The sequence below is a fragment of the Sinohyriopsis cumingii genome, chromosome 11, assembly GCF_028554795.1.
Source record: "Sinohyriopsis cumingii isolate HCF-2022 chromosome 11, ASM2855479v2, whole genome shotgun sequence".
Taxonomy (NCBI): Eukaryota; Metazoa; Mollusca; class Bivalvia; order Unionida; family Unionidae; genus Sinohyriopsis; species Sinohyriopsis cumingii.
Window position 1 is genome coordinate 22,555,020 of NC_142971.1, and position 15,607 is coordinate 22,570,626.

A 15,607-nucleotide genomic window follows, 5' to 3' on the forward strand; every position below is an offset into this window, starting at 1 on the left:
GGATGTACTTGGCTTGAAGGAGTACATGCACCGAGCAGCAGTCAGCAACTTTAAAAACCCAGCAACAGGTTGAGTGTTTGTTATTGCCATTTTCAAATGCTGATAGAGAGAAGACAGTCTTCATTCATGATAAAAAGCAACTCATTCCTAACTTAAAATATAAGATATACAACAGTGTGATTGTGAGATTTAATCAAGCCAAAATATGTAATTACATGTTTTTGGTATCTATATATCTTATATGTATGTGTTGTGTTCTTTTCAATTGTGCTAATTGTATTTCATTGACTCCTAATGGTAGTTGACTAATCATGTATTTAATTTACATGCACTATAAAGAAGTGAGAGGTTGCACAGATTTCTTGAAGACCAAACAAACACATGGACTAACAGAAAAAACCCTGGATAAAGGAAATAAACCATTAATATATAAACTGTGACAATTACATGTATGGCTACAAAATCCAAACCTGAACCTTGAAATGTATTTCACTAGATATTTTGTCATAAACGTGGTATAATACAGGCCATATACAAATATGTGAATCAGGCATTTTGTTGTCTTTGGTTCGGTTTATTCAAATATATAAAACAATATATACTGATACCAAAAACGAAAAGTAGGGGTGAAATGATTCATTGATACATCAATGCATGGATACATTTGCTGCAATGATGCACATACTAATGCAGGAGATGGAGAATCCATACAAAACAATACTTACTGTATGCAAGTTATTTTAGTCTTCAGCAGTCATAAATAATTATTATTAGTTTGTCTTGTTATTCATTGAATTTAGAATTCAACTGAAACAGCAACTGCAGTCACAGTCACTCATTTTTTTAGTAAAAACAAAAAGACAAGTGTATACTCACTCGCCATCTACAAATGAACAAAAAGTGACATGTGCATGTGTTCAGCTTTAAAAAATTTATAAAAGTAACTCATGACCATTGCAGTCCTATTGCACTTAGTTCTCGGGTTTTACATGTGTATGGCGTCTGCTTATGAACTCATCATAATTTATTTTATTTTTAAAAAAATATTTTATCATTATGGAACTGCTCCGGTGATCTAGTGGTTAGAGCGTCTGCCTCGGAAGCAGGAGGTCGTGGGTTTGATCCCCTCCTGAGTCGCATCAAAGACTTATGCAAATGGCACTAACAGCTGCCTCGCTTGGCACTCAGCATTAAGAAGTTAGTGTTAGGACTGGTCGGCCTGATGTCAGGATAATGTGTCTGGGTGGGACATCATGCTACATGTCTGCGGCATGATTATAAACTGCCATACTGCAGACATTGTAGCAATATGACTGAAAAATTGTTAAAGCTATGTTAAAAATCCAAATTACACACACACCGTTAAGAAAAAGTAAGTTCACAAATGTCAAGTCGTTCTCTGCACTTTGCGCAATGGTCAGTATAGTAGCTTTCTCACGTTTCTTTCGATATTCACAAAATCTGAAAAGTTATATGCATGCTGAAAGTATGTGTTGATTGTTAATTATTCTTGCTGTAGTCCATTTCAGTATAAATGGTATCATCTGCATCCAAAATTAATAATATCTGTTTTTAATATTCCTAAAACAAATTGGACAAATAAAATGGAGGATCTCTTATATACATGTGTTCAAAGAGATTTAAATCCAAAATTTATGGAATTATTGAGATTATCAAAAACGATGAACTACATCACATCTGTTACTTGAAAACATAGATTCGCTAATGCAAATGTCGACCGTGTTACTAAAGAAACCAACCATGTTACTAAAGAAACTATCATCAACCATCGTAACTTCATGCCAATCCTTGATATGTGTCCTATGTTTCTTGTGACCTCACGTGCCTGTTGTGATGTCATCAACTGGGTCAATACCTTTTGTTGACAGTGACAGTAAGTGCAAATTAAGAAATATTTGACAAAATAAAATTCAAATATGTAGTGATCAAATTAATGGAAAAAACAATGGAAATGTCCAGTTTTACTGTCATATTTGCCACAAGTTTGTGGCCCTGGAGTGAAGGTTAGCTGTTCAAGCCAGGGTCACTGTTCACATGGTGTTTTTTTCTATAACCTTTTTATTAGCAGGAAACCCACAACAGAAATTTTTTACAACAGCAAAGGCAATGCAAAAGCTCTGTTACTATAACATACAATTCTTATATCATGTTAGGAATAATGAATCGAATACAAAACTAAACCGAGTGAAATGTTTCCTTTAAATATTTTAATACAAATGGAAAACATTGTTGTTTAAAAAAATAACATGAAAAAATATTTTAAAATCTAACTAATAATAATATTTTTTCTAAAGTTTTGAAAGAAAAACATATTCAAAAATGAAAATTTTTCTTTGATATTTTGATCATTACTTAGAAGTGTTTTTGTGCAAATGATATGAATTTGAACGCAATATATTAGAGATGCACGTATTAATACAAGGACATCATAAACTGTTGATTTATATACCTTAGTCAAATTGTCGTATATAGAAATAGATAAAAAGTACAAAATTCCTATCAAAAGTTTATTTTTACGAGCATCATTATTTAAAAAATACATAATTTTGGTGTGTACTCAGTATACCTAGAAACATGAAAAGGTATAAATACTTGTGCATTGCGGTTTTTGAGCGTATTTCGGTGTTCCCAGTAACCGCCGCTGAAATAATCATAAAGGGGGAAAAAAAATGACGTCCCCAAATTCCAGGCTCTTTCCACTGTCATTATGGTGATGTAAATGGCTAAATAATCTAATTAAAGTGAATACAGATATAAATTTGCAACATTTCTTGGCTTCTGCAATGATAGTTACCAAATACAAAAATGATCTTTGGGTTGGTCTCCAAGACTTTCACATCATGCCCAGTCCGGAGGCTGACTTTCGGCTGCCGACGGAAAATGGACCCCCTTCTTAATGTAACACTCATACGCGGTTTTTTCTCAGGAGTACTTCCTCCACAACCCATCGTGCTTTCTCACCATACTTTTGTATCAGAAATATTATATATCTGTGACACCTCGCAACTAAACACAATTAGATTCCCCGCCCAAATCAGTTTGTCCAAATATGTAACAGTCCAACGTTCACTACAATTTGCATATGACCTTACATACGGGCAATAGAGTCTGGTTCACTGTCTGCAAATGTAAATCTTAAAAATACTTTGATGGAAAGATATAATGTAATAAAAAGGGTACTCAACGGATAATGGCGGAGAAAACAGTCCCACTTTAAACTACACTAGGCAAAATAGATTCCTGTCCGGAGCATTAGTATGGGCAGCCGTTTCCGCCATAATAACATTAATCAACCGATGTAGTATTAAATAAAATGATTTAACCCAGCAAACGAAATGATACATCCAAATTCCAAATGATGTTGTGTCATATGAAATGATTTAAAGAACAAAAAGGAATGATGAATTCAGATTGCAAACGCCATGGTATTCAATGAAAGGATGTAGTGAGAAATCATATTATTTAACCCAACAAATGAAATGAAGTCAGATTCCAAATGACTTCGTATTAAATGAAATGACTTAGTATGAAATTAAATGACATAAAGAACAAAATGCAATGATGATATCTGATTCCAAATGACGTGATATTAAATAAAATGGTGTAGTCTAAACTGAAATGATTTAACCTAACAAATGAAATGATGAATTTAGATTCCAACTTATTTGGTATTAAATGAACTGATTTAAACAACAACACTGAATGATGCATTCTGATTCCAAATGACATGTTAATAATTGAATTTATGTAGCATGAAATCAAATGATTTAACCCAATAAATGAAATAATTAACTCAAATTCCAAATGACGTGGTATTAAATAACATGATTTAAAGAAGAAAACGGAATGATGAAATATGTTTCCAAATGATGTGATATTAAATAAAATGATGTAGTCTAAAATGAAATGATTTAACCCAACAAAGGAAATGGTATTAAATGAAATATATAGAAAGTAAACGGTCTGAGAGCACTATAAAGTAAGGTCAAACTGCAAACCATCTACGTAAATCCAAACATATACTGGGAATCATGCCACAGACATGTATCATCATGTCTCACCCAGTCACATTATGATGACACCAGGTTGTGTGTGTGTGTGTGTGTGTGTGTGTGTGTGTGTGTGATTTTGATTTTTGACGTAGCTTTAACAATTTTTCAGTCATATCGCTGCAGTGTGACAGTTTATAGTGATGCCTAGCTCTGAGGCAACATGTCGCAGACATGTAGCATGATGTCCCACCCAGTCACATTATCCTGACACCAGGCCGACCAGTCCTAACACTACCCTCTTAATGCTGAGCACCAAGCGAGGCAGCTGTTAGTACCATTTTTGTAAGTCTTTGGTATGACTCGGTGGAGGATTGAACCCACGACCTCCCGCATTTGAGGCGAACGCTCTAACCACTAGGCCACCGGAGCGGTCCGACATCAGGCCGACCAGTCCTAACAATAACCTCTTAATGCTAAGCGCTTAGCGAGGCACCTGTTAGTACAATTTTTATAAGTCTTTGGCATGATTCTGCTGGGATTCGAACCCGCGATCTCCCGCATCCGAGGAGGACACTCAAACCACTAGGCCACCAGATTGGTCTTCGTATTTAATGAATAACAATAGAATATAAATTATTCCTTCTTCGACAGAATGAGTGTTCATTATACAGGCGATGCATTGAGAAGAAAACAATTTCGCTTTCACCGCTCAATATTAGTTCCAGCACAATCTCCGGTTTTCTTGTTCATCGCCTTTTGGATGTTTGTTTTCTTGTTATTTTGTTTGTTTTGTTTGTTGGTTTTTGGGTTTTTTTGTATTTTTTTTGTAACGTCATTGTTTTAAATTGACGATAATATCGCAAATTAGTCATCAGGATAAGTGAAAATAAATAAGGCTTTTTAAAAGTTCAACGTGCTTCCCACACCTCCCTGTGATAAATCTACCTAGCTTTTAACACACACACCCTGCATGGTTATATATTGTTTCCTTTACGATATACAGTATATAAAATCTAAGACATAAAATAGCAAGATAGGACCTTGCTGAAAAAAATGGTCAGCATGAAAACAGCACTATTTCAAAGGCATTCGACGCACTGTTTGGTCAGAAACGAACAATTTTGTTGATATAAGTTTGTGATAACTTCGCAAAACAGCAATTTAATTTCATGTACCCATACATACTCTAAATCATCCATTTCAAACCAAACAACTGGTCGAATTCCTGTATGAAGGACTACATGAGTAACATTACAAGAGAGCGTCGTTACATATACTATAAAGCATTTGAAAAAATATTTATGACAGAAAGATGTTTAAGTGATTTATGAAAAACAAATTACCAAAGAAGGGGGTGGTGGCTCAAAAGGTGGTTGCAATATTACAGATACAACTTGACATAAAATAGCAACAGCAAAAGACCAACAAAATAACAAAGCGATTAATGACCTAACGAAGGATACTATAAAGTATTTGAAAAAATATTTATGACAGAAAGATGTTTAAGTGATTTATTAATATCGATAGTAATTTGGTTCCACTTGTCAATGAATATCTGCCTCAAAATGGCGTTAACAGACCCTCATATACGTTCATATATAATCCTGTTAACCTAAATAGATGGAGTCACCTTAATGACCAACTACTAACTCGAGGCTAGCTTGAAATCTCGCATGTAAAAAAAAAAAAGCCCAATCGTTGACCACACAATCAGATGAGAAGACACTCTGGAATTGTTTCAACACCGAGGAAGTGGAATTCACCGCTGGGTCCACCGCGGTTATATTTTCCGTTGATTATGTCCCACCAAAATTGACTCGACTTAGACATAAAGGACCTGCTATTCAACAAGGACGTACATGTCGGTTTAACAGTTCTTTGGCGAAGATGATGACGAACGTTTAAGACATTATTCAATGGTGTAATCGATATGATTTTACATATTTAGAAGGGTGTTAGGCATCGAGAACGCACACTCGCCGGAAATTTAAATATTCCCTAATTAGATAAAAAAAAAATTATGATTGTGTGACAATTATACCATTAAATATGGTAATTTGTTATTGTGGCGTGATGGGTTGTTATGCCGCCACTGTGGTAGGTGCGTTATGGTTGAGGTGGTGTGCTCCCAGTATTATATTTAAACTATTACAGAAGTCTCACTCAGGCTCTATTTTGGTTGGACGTTAAATTAGTGAAAGACAGATGTAAAGCTCCTAGCCCCCAGTCAGCATTGCTGACGGTTAAATGACTGAATATACAAAAAGTGAAATTCAACGAATAACGATTTAATGACAATTCAATAGTCAAATGATTAAAATTTCCCAAGTACTTTCCTTCCGCTCGACCCTGTGATAGCCTGTTGCATCTCTGATTAGTAGTGTGAGATAGCTCTCCACATATCCTTGCATTCTACTCATCTGTATATTCTTCTCTCCTATCTTTCTCCTCTTCCTCCCGAATTTCTCACAATTCCTTTTCCTCCTCGACTTCTTTATACTCCTCCTCCTTCTCCACTTTCTCCTCCTCGAATCATTTTCCTCCTCCTCCTCCTCCTCGACTCTCTCCACTGACTAGACTTGTTGACTCCGACTGCTCTGTTAGTCTCACTTCCGTCTTCCCTATTAGAGACTCGGGACTTAACTGAACCGGAAGATCTGTCCCACAAAAAGCTTCCTATGAAAACACAAAGACGGTACAGTATTTTCCTTAGTCCTCTCATCTCCCACGACACCCAGCCTATCATCAGATAACGGCTATTAAATTGCTTCGGTTATGCATTCATTCACCATAAAAGCACGGTATCAGTTACTTCTCATACATACATCAATACATTGCATCACAACAGTACATATTCCTAATCCCATTATACTAAACAATATCACAACAATCAGACACATTTCGTTACATTACAACTCATGCAAATTACACAAATATTAAAATGTCCATGCTCTGACAGATCCGTACATCCATATCAACTAATCTTACACACTTCAACAATTTTCCAAATTCACAATTCAAGCATGTGTAAAATCTAACATATCACATGAATAAATGCACTAGTTTAGAACGAAGTAACCTCATGGCGAATAACAAAATTAATTCTGACCACAAGCTAACAATCTACATAATTCTCTACATAATACTCAAGCTCATTTCTCAAATACGCATGTGAATTGTGTTGTTGTTGTTGTTGTGGGGTTTAACGCCATTTTTCAGCACGATAGGCTATACATGGCGGCCAGTATTAATGGTGGAGGAAGAACCCGGAAAACCCCGGAAAGAACCACCGACCCACGAGAAGCTACTGGCAAGCTTTCTCACATGCCCACATTGGCTGAATCTTAGACTCGAACCGCCGCAGACAGAGGTGAGATGGCAGTGATCCGTAACGAAGAGCGCTTTAGACCACTCGGCCACTCGGGGCCCCCGCATGTGAATTAAACACTACATAAGTAATTATACGTACTAAACGTTCCTAGCAATTTAGTATACATACTACACATAATTAGAATCACAATGCCGTAATAGTCTGCACAAATCGAGCAAATAACTTACTGACATTTACGAAGCTTTGTCTTTCTTTAGAATCTCTTAAGTTTTACCGCCAAATTCATCGGAGTAACCCAACATTGCTCCGCAATCTTTCTATGCGAGACTAAATTTTCGCCTGCTAGTTAAAAGTTATAATTCGGATCGAAATTGTTATCACACCCTCTATCTCAATTCCGATTGGATGTCGCTTTGACCCGATCCAATCAAACTTAGAGGACAATGTCCTTCTCGCTGTCTGTCCACGTGGGCACGGATTTAGAACAAGCCCCGGTCCCCTCGCGGGTTACTCTGATCTTAGGTCTTAGGTGGGAAGTCGCGCGATCTAACCCTGTGCCGATCCAAGATGTAGGGTCTTCTCTCTGGTCACGGTAACCTTGCGTAAGAGATTAACTCTAGCCTGCGGCAATGTTTAGACATCAAACCATGGCTTGTAATAATAACTTAGTTTATACACGACTTACAAACTGGGGCTGAGCAAACGTGATAGTTATGATTGCGTATGTGTGTGCCTGTTGCATCTGATCGAGGTCGGCCTATCGAGCAAATTGTATAACGCGATTACATTATCAGTAGAAGAACTATTTTACCTACGTTAAGGTGTAATCGAAGTGTGGAGCAATAGCTACAAAATGAAATCATCAAGAGAACCGCTTTGATCATGAAATATACACGCGCGCGCTTGTGTGTGTGTGTGCGTGCGTGTGCGTGTGTGTGGATGCGATTTGCGGTCTTGCAGCGATAGCAACTGTTGGTCTGCGTGTGGTGGGAATCACGACCAAGAAAACCATTATATTTACACCAATCAGAGTTATATCGAAAGTAATCTGTGTCTACTGTGGTGCCAGTAAATTAATTTCAGTACAATTACGTTCAAGAATACATATTTATTCTGAATTTCTCGCGGCAGCTCAAAGTAGTCTCGATACGATTAGTAAACTTTACTCGGTGACTATCAGGGATAAAATAATTAACATGGTCTAGTTCACGACTGAATTGACGGGAAAAAACCCACTGAAAACTCCGAGTACAAAAATAGAACGTTGAATGGTGGTGGTGGGGTGGGGTAGCGGATTTACAAACAGTAATAGTTGAGTGATTTACTACAAAAAGCAAATATGTATATGAATACCAAAGCCAATCTAGTTCTATGAAATTTCATTTAATAAATATAAAAATTGGCAATATCCCAAGTTCCTTACACGATTATAATAACTTTTAAAAGAATAAAGAAAAAGAAAAACAATCAAGGAAAAACCGGTATGTTACCTGTTTTCGATTTATTGTGTTTTCCAATGAATCGTGCAAAGCAATATTGTAGGGATTTTTGCACAGGTATGTAACTGAAATTACCCCTACCGTAAGACATAGCATGGAACTAGAATCCTGTGTTCTTGGGTACGAGTCAAGTATGCAAACCGCTGAGCTACCGCGCCTTGTGTGCATATTCAGAGGTCGGTTCAGCTCTACCGTCGAAGAGAAACCACCACAGACAGTTAAGCTCAAGACTGCTATGTGTTTGTGTGGCCTTCGGGTGTTATGTATTTCGGAGATATCACGAAGCAACACAAGGGGTCTGGTTGAGTGAGAGTACCTCAGAACAATTTTTATTGTGTGATACAAGCGTGGGTACGGGAGTATATGGCGGATATACCAGTCAAACTCTAAAGTAACCATAGCAACTGCGGATTTTTTTCAAGTTCTAGGCAGTCTCTTCTATAAAAAGATCATCTCAACATTCTAAGACTGTTTGGTGGGATTCTGAGTATGAAAATAGCAAGGATGACCAGGACCAGACCTAGGATGTGCGGGCCCAAGGCATGACGGGCCCAAAGCAGCAAGCGATGAGTGCGGGGCCCCAAGCAAACAAATTACATTTCGGAGACGCGCGGGGCTCAAGGCGGTTGCCTCGTTCGCCTTGCCCTAGGGCCGGGCCTGACGATGAAAGCCTTTTTGGTGGGATTCTGAGTGTGAAAATAGAAATGGTGACAACAGCCTGTTTGGTGGGATTCTGAGTGTGAAAATAGAAATGATGACAACAGCCTGTTTGGTTGGATTCTGAGTGTGAAAATAGAAATGATGACAACAGCCTGTTAGGTGGGATTCTGAGTGTGAAAATAGAAATGATAACAACAGCCTGTTTGGTTGGATTCTGAGTGTGAAAATAGAAAAGGGTGACAAAAAAGTTGTTACGCAGTTTTAGACTAATTTAACTCTCTAGTGAAACTTGAGTTGTATAAGCGCGCTAAGCGTAAATTCAAATATGTTTGTTAAGTAAATAATGAAAAATATTAAGATAAATAGAAGAGATTTCTTGTTTCTGCTAGAAATAATCCGCAAACATTTTGGGGAAACGTTCAGGTCATGTGGAAACGGCTTTTTTATAGCGAAGATAACATAATTTGGTTCAGTGTGGTATAATTAATTTAAGAACTTACTATATTCTGTAGAAGTCGTTGATGATCGTAATAAGTAGGAACCTCTTTTGAATATACATCATGCCGATTATGATATACTGATATACTGAATGAATCCATATCTAAGGACAAAGTTCCACACAGTATGCTTTGACTCAAATATGGAAAGGCTTGCGGTAAAAATGGGATAGGAATTTACCTTTCCACGTGTCCTAAGCCACTTATCACAGCATTGTCCGTTGCATTTTTTAACAAAGTTTCTATGACTGGTATTTTTCTTGTTCATGGGAAGAGGGCATTATATGGCCAATGCATGAAATAACTTTTTAGATGATTTTTTTTTTGTTGAGTTTAATTATAGTGGCGTGCGCACAATTGTGCATGTGCCACTTTTTTCTGACTGTATCGCAGCCTGCTAGTTGTTCCTGGGGAAGGGAATGGTGCCACCTCCCCCAGGCTTGTATGGATTCAAGGAACCCTGATAGTTTGGCCTCAATCTGTGGGTCCATAAAGGTCCCTACAGTTGAATGCTTGGCTGTCATTAGTGGGAAGGAGAGCTCGGGAACTGTCCTGCTTGATTTACATCGCTGGTTTCTTGTTGCATTTGCCTGGTGTTTTTTGCGATTTTTTTTGTTGCGATTTTTTTTCTTCTTCAAAATGTTCTAAAAAGGGTGGGGGAATGTTTTATGCTGTTTATAGAGGTTCTTAGTAGAAATCACGTATGAAGAGAGATTTTCAAGGTTATTATGGTATTACTAGTCGAGGTGTTTAGGGTGTGCTTCCTACGTTATGTTATTTACAAGTTTTTAGATATTGCCTCTTTAAGTTATTTGTTTATTAATGCTTTTAGAGATTGAATGTTATTTATACTTTATTTAGCAAGAGACCAGAGTCCTAGCCGATTACACGGTTCGTTAAGGACATCTAGGACATCCTATTTTGCGGTTTCCTTAGTTTTTGATAGGTGCTTCTAAGTGAATTATTTATTAATACTTTTATAAAATTGAATGATATGTTATGGGTTTTTATGTGGTGGCTTCTAAATTTATTTAGCTAGTTACTGGGTCTTTTGGTTTTGTGGGGATAGTAATTATATTTTGTTCCCAAGTCCTGCTGAGTCTATGAATTTATTTATATTTTTATATGCTGATTGTTTATTTTTATTAGAGTCCATAAGTAACTCTGTGTATGTGTGTGGTGATCCAATCTCTTTTTGGTTTCTGATAAATATTTTCCGAGCGGGTTGATATTTTGGGCATATATTGAATACGTGGTGTAGATCTTCGGTGGTGTGGTAGTTAAAGCAGTTAATTGTTGCTGGTTTGGGTCCTATAAACCTTCCAAAACTGCTTGCTAGTTTAGTTTTTCCAGTTATTATCCTGTTTATGGTTTTCTGTTCTAAATAGGTACCCTTAGGTAGCTGTATGTTCCTATCTACGGTTTTTTTGGTTTCATGGTGCTTTTTACCTTTTGTGCGAAGCTTAGTGCTTCTGTAGAGCTATAGTTAAGCTTGATAGAGTTTTGATCTCCTAGTTTGGTTTGTGCAACTTTGTCTGCTGTTTCGTTGCCAGAGATTCCAATGTGCGACGGTATCCACATGAGCTCGACTAATTGATGTGCTGTGGTGATATCGTCGATTAATTGGCATGCTCTGTCGAGGAATTGTTCCCTAGAGTGTGTATTGCGATTTTGGATCGATCTGATAACGCTTAGGGAATCGCTTATAATGACTGCTTTAGGTATTTGGTTGTCTTTGATCCATTGTAGTGATTCAAGTATAGCTCAGAATTCAGTGGTGTAAATGGAGCAATAGTCAGGTAATCTGGATCCCGTTTGTATATTTAATTCAGGGATGACTATTGCTGCTGCTGTTCTTGGTGGGTTGTTTGTTTTTGATCCATCGGTATATTTTTTAACATAGTCCGGGTATTTTTGGTTGATTTCGTTTACCAGTACAGGTTTTAGAAGTTTTCTTGTCCTTCTTTATTGCCTAATTTGGTAGCTTCAATGTTAATCCTTGGTGGTTTTTGTAACCATGGTGATTTGTTCTGGTTTGTATTGTTTGTTACCTGTTTTTTTAGTAGAGGCATCTTTTCTCTTAATTCAAGGATTACTTTGCCACTTGGTGTGGTGGGTATGATTTTTGGTTTGAAGACAACTTTACACTTATTTATAGCTATTTTGGTGGGATGGTTGTCTGGGTGGGTATCTAATCGAATGGAGTATCGGAGGAGCAGTTCTTGCTTACGTAATTTTAAGGGTAGTTCTCCTGTTAGTATTTGTAGTTCTTCTAATGATGTTGAGGGGAGTGTTCCTGTGCATAATAGTAAGGTTTTTCTCTGGATAGTGTCAAGTTTTTGTAGTACAGGTTGCTTAGCCGAGTTATATGCTTGGCAACCGTAATCCAGTTTTAATCTAATTAGGCTTTTATATATCGTGAGGAGGGTTTCCTGGTTGGATCTCCAGTCAGTCCCTGTGATGTTCCTGAGTAAATTAAGATCTTTGTTACAATTCTGGGTGAGTTGTTCAATGTGCTATTTCCATGTGAGGTGGTTGTCAAAGAACATTCCTAGGAATTTTACTACTGTTACGTATTTGATTAATTGATTTTGTATATAGAAGTTTGGATAGACTAGGTTGTTATTTCGTTTTGGGGTGAATATAATTGCCACAGTTTTTTCATGAGATATTTTGAAACCCCATTTGTCCGCCCATCTCCCTATGTTGTCTAGGCTCTGCTGGATTTCTTTAACTACTGTGTTATTGGCAGGATTTCCATTCTTCCATATGCCACTATCATCTGCAAATTGTGACAAGTTTATTTTTGTGGAGGCTGCATTGAGGTCAAGGTCGTTTACTATTAGGTTAAATAGTAGGGGACTTATTACACTGCCTTGCGGTGTTCCATTTTCAAGTGAAAATTCTTCCGAATGGGTGTTGCCTATTCTTGTGGTAATTTTCCGGCCTGTGAGGAAATCGCCAATCCAGTTGAACAAGCGTCCAGTTATTCCAAATTGGTTTAATTTGGGCATTAGTCCATTGGTCCATACTAGGTCGAACGCTTTTTCTAGGTCTAGAAAAACCGCTATGAGGTTGCGATCGGTTTTCTATGTGCGTTAAAAGCGAGTTTGATGTCTGTTTCCAATCTGAGAAGTTGGTCAGTGGTGGACCGTTTGTTCCGAAAGCCACATTGATTTATGGAGAGTAGGTTATTGGTTTCTAGGTGGTGTTTTAACCTATTTGCGATTATTGTCTCCATTATTTTGCAAATATTGTTTGTAAGGGAGATGGGTCGGCACGAATTTATGTTGTTGGGATCTTTACCTATGGTATTACTATGGCCTGTTTCCATTTGGTGGGTAGCTGGCCTTTATCCCATATCCTATTAAAGAGTTTGATTATGGCGATTGTTATATTGATAGGTATTTTCTTTTGTAGATAATGTAACCTACCTGATCCTCACCAGGGGATGTTTCGTTTTTGGATCGTAGGGCTATCTCCCATTCATGTACTGTGATGTCGCTATTTAGGTGAGATTCTTTTGTTCATTGGTCTCGAAACATTTGAGGTTGGGTTTCCTCCATTAGTTTTTTGTGTTCTTGAAAGTTTCTGGTGTGATTATTGTTGCTACTCATGTTCGAAAAATGCTTCGCTAGGAGGTCTGCCTTATCTTTATTTGTTATGGAATTTTTAATTTTTGGGGCTGAGGTAGTTGCTTTCCCTTTTATGGCTTTTATCTTGTCCCATATTTGTTTTGAGTTTGATTTTAGACTCAGTTTAGAGCAAAAGGTTTGCCATAGATTAATTTTAGCAGTTTTTTATAGTTTGTTTTAGTGCTTTTTCTTTATCTTTATATTGCTGGAAGTAGATAGAATTTTTGGTGCGTTTATATTTATTTAAGGCCCTTTTTTCTCTTTATGTGCTATAGTGCACTGTTTAGTCCACCATGGTACAGGGTTTTTATTTTGGATATTAGTTGTCTTTGGGATGCATCGGTTAGCTGCCTCTATAACTTTGTCTGTTATGTTATCATAATACATGTCAATACTTGGGCTTTCTAAGTTATCTGGATTTACTCTAGCTAGTAATAATTGGAATTGGTCCCAGTCTGCCTCTTGGTACCTCTATTTAGGTGGGGTTTCGTTTGGAATGTGTTGAGTTTTTGTTTGAATATTGATTGTGATGGGGAAATGGTCACTTCCTAACGTATCTTCTTGATCCACCCACCAATTTGTGATTCGAGCCAAATTTGGGGTAGTGATGGTTATGTCTATGGCTGAGAGAGTGCCATCCGCAGGGTTTAATCTAGTGTTCGACCCGTCATTTAAGATGACCAGATTGTTCTCAGTTATCCATTTTTCAACCATTTTCCCTCTTTGATCTTTCTTTTTACCCCCCCCCCCCATAATTCACTGTGTGCCTTGAAGTCGCCACAGATAATTAGATTGTTGTTGTTGTTATTAGTGATTGCCTTTAGTGAGATTAGGTTGGTAGCGCAGAAGGTACCCCCTGGGTCGTATACATTTATTATTTGAATGTTTGTGGTTCCTATATTTATCATTACTGACATTATTTTGATGCTATTATTGATGTTTAGGTTAGGGGGTACTTCTATTATTTCATAGTAGATTAGAGTATCTATCAAAAAAATTGCTAGTCCACCCCCTTTCTGCCCCATGGGTCTGTTTTTAAAGATTCCCTGGGTATAGCCTTGTAGTTTGGGCAGGCGTTTGTGTTCTTGTGTTATGACGGTTTCCTTTAGGCAGATTACGTCTGGTTTTACGGCCGTATTATTCAGTTTGTTCTGCAGTTCTGATAGGTTTCTAAAGATTCCTCTGCAATTCCATTGCCAGATGGTGATTTTATTATTATTTTGTTTGGTACTGTTCATTTTTGACGTTGTCTTTATCTGTTAGTCTTGTGGTCCAATCGGCTAGTATGGTGAAAATGGTTTTGAGGGTTTTCATTATGCTATTGAGATCTTGTATTAGGGTTCCTGTTGTTAGGTTCATTACTTCCTGTATTAATTCTGTGTTGGGATGTGTGTTAGGTTTGGGGATGTTTGGGGTGACAGTTTTGTTTGTATCTGGAGTGTTATCAGGGTGGTCATGGTTTGTTACAATGTGGGTTGTAGTTTTTGGTTCTTTTGTTACTGATTCGAGGGTATGTTCTGCGGTGCAATGTTTTCCCTTCTGATTCTGTGTGGAGAGTTTTGGTGCTCATTGATTGTTTCAGAGGTAGATTTTGGTGTGTTGAGGTTGTTTTTACAGATAATGTTTTTGGCAGAATGGTAGGTGAGGTGTTTTTCGTTCATTAAGTCCACTATTTGTTTCTCTTTTATTGCAAATATGCATTCTGCCGATCTAGGATAATGGTTTTCTTTACAGTTAGCACATTTTTGTTTAGTTGTGTGGCATTCACCTTTGTGTGGACCTCCGCAGTAGTTACATCTTTGAATCTACATCTGAGGGCATAGTGTCCCCAGTGCAGGCATTTGGTGCAAAATCTTGGCCTATTTATGTAGTTTTCCAGCTTATGGTACACTCCTGACTGTCCTAGTTTTATTATTGAGGGTGTTGGCTCGGTAGCCTCTATAACTGCTTTGTTTGTTCCTTGTCCCTTGTG

General features: G+C 37.4%; 1 protein-coding gene across 1 annotated transcript in view; it reads right to left on the minus strand.

Moving 5' to 3' along the window:
- LOC149787760 (uncharacterized) overlaps positions 1-3,095 on the minus strand; it is a 73,081-nt gene extending 69,986 nt beyond the window's left edge. Inside the window, exon 1 of the mRNA XM_089973950.1 lies at positions 2,816-3,095. Within this exon, the coding sequence (XP_089830076.1) occupies positions 2,816-2,969 (154 nt within the window). The 5' untranslated portion in view covers positions 2,970-3,095. The remainder of the gene's footprint in view (positions 1-2,815) is intronic.
- Between the last annotated feature and the right edge of the window lie 12,512 nt (positions 3,096-15,607).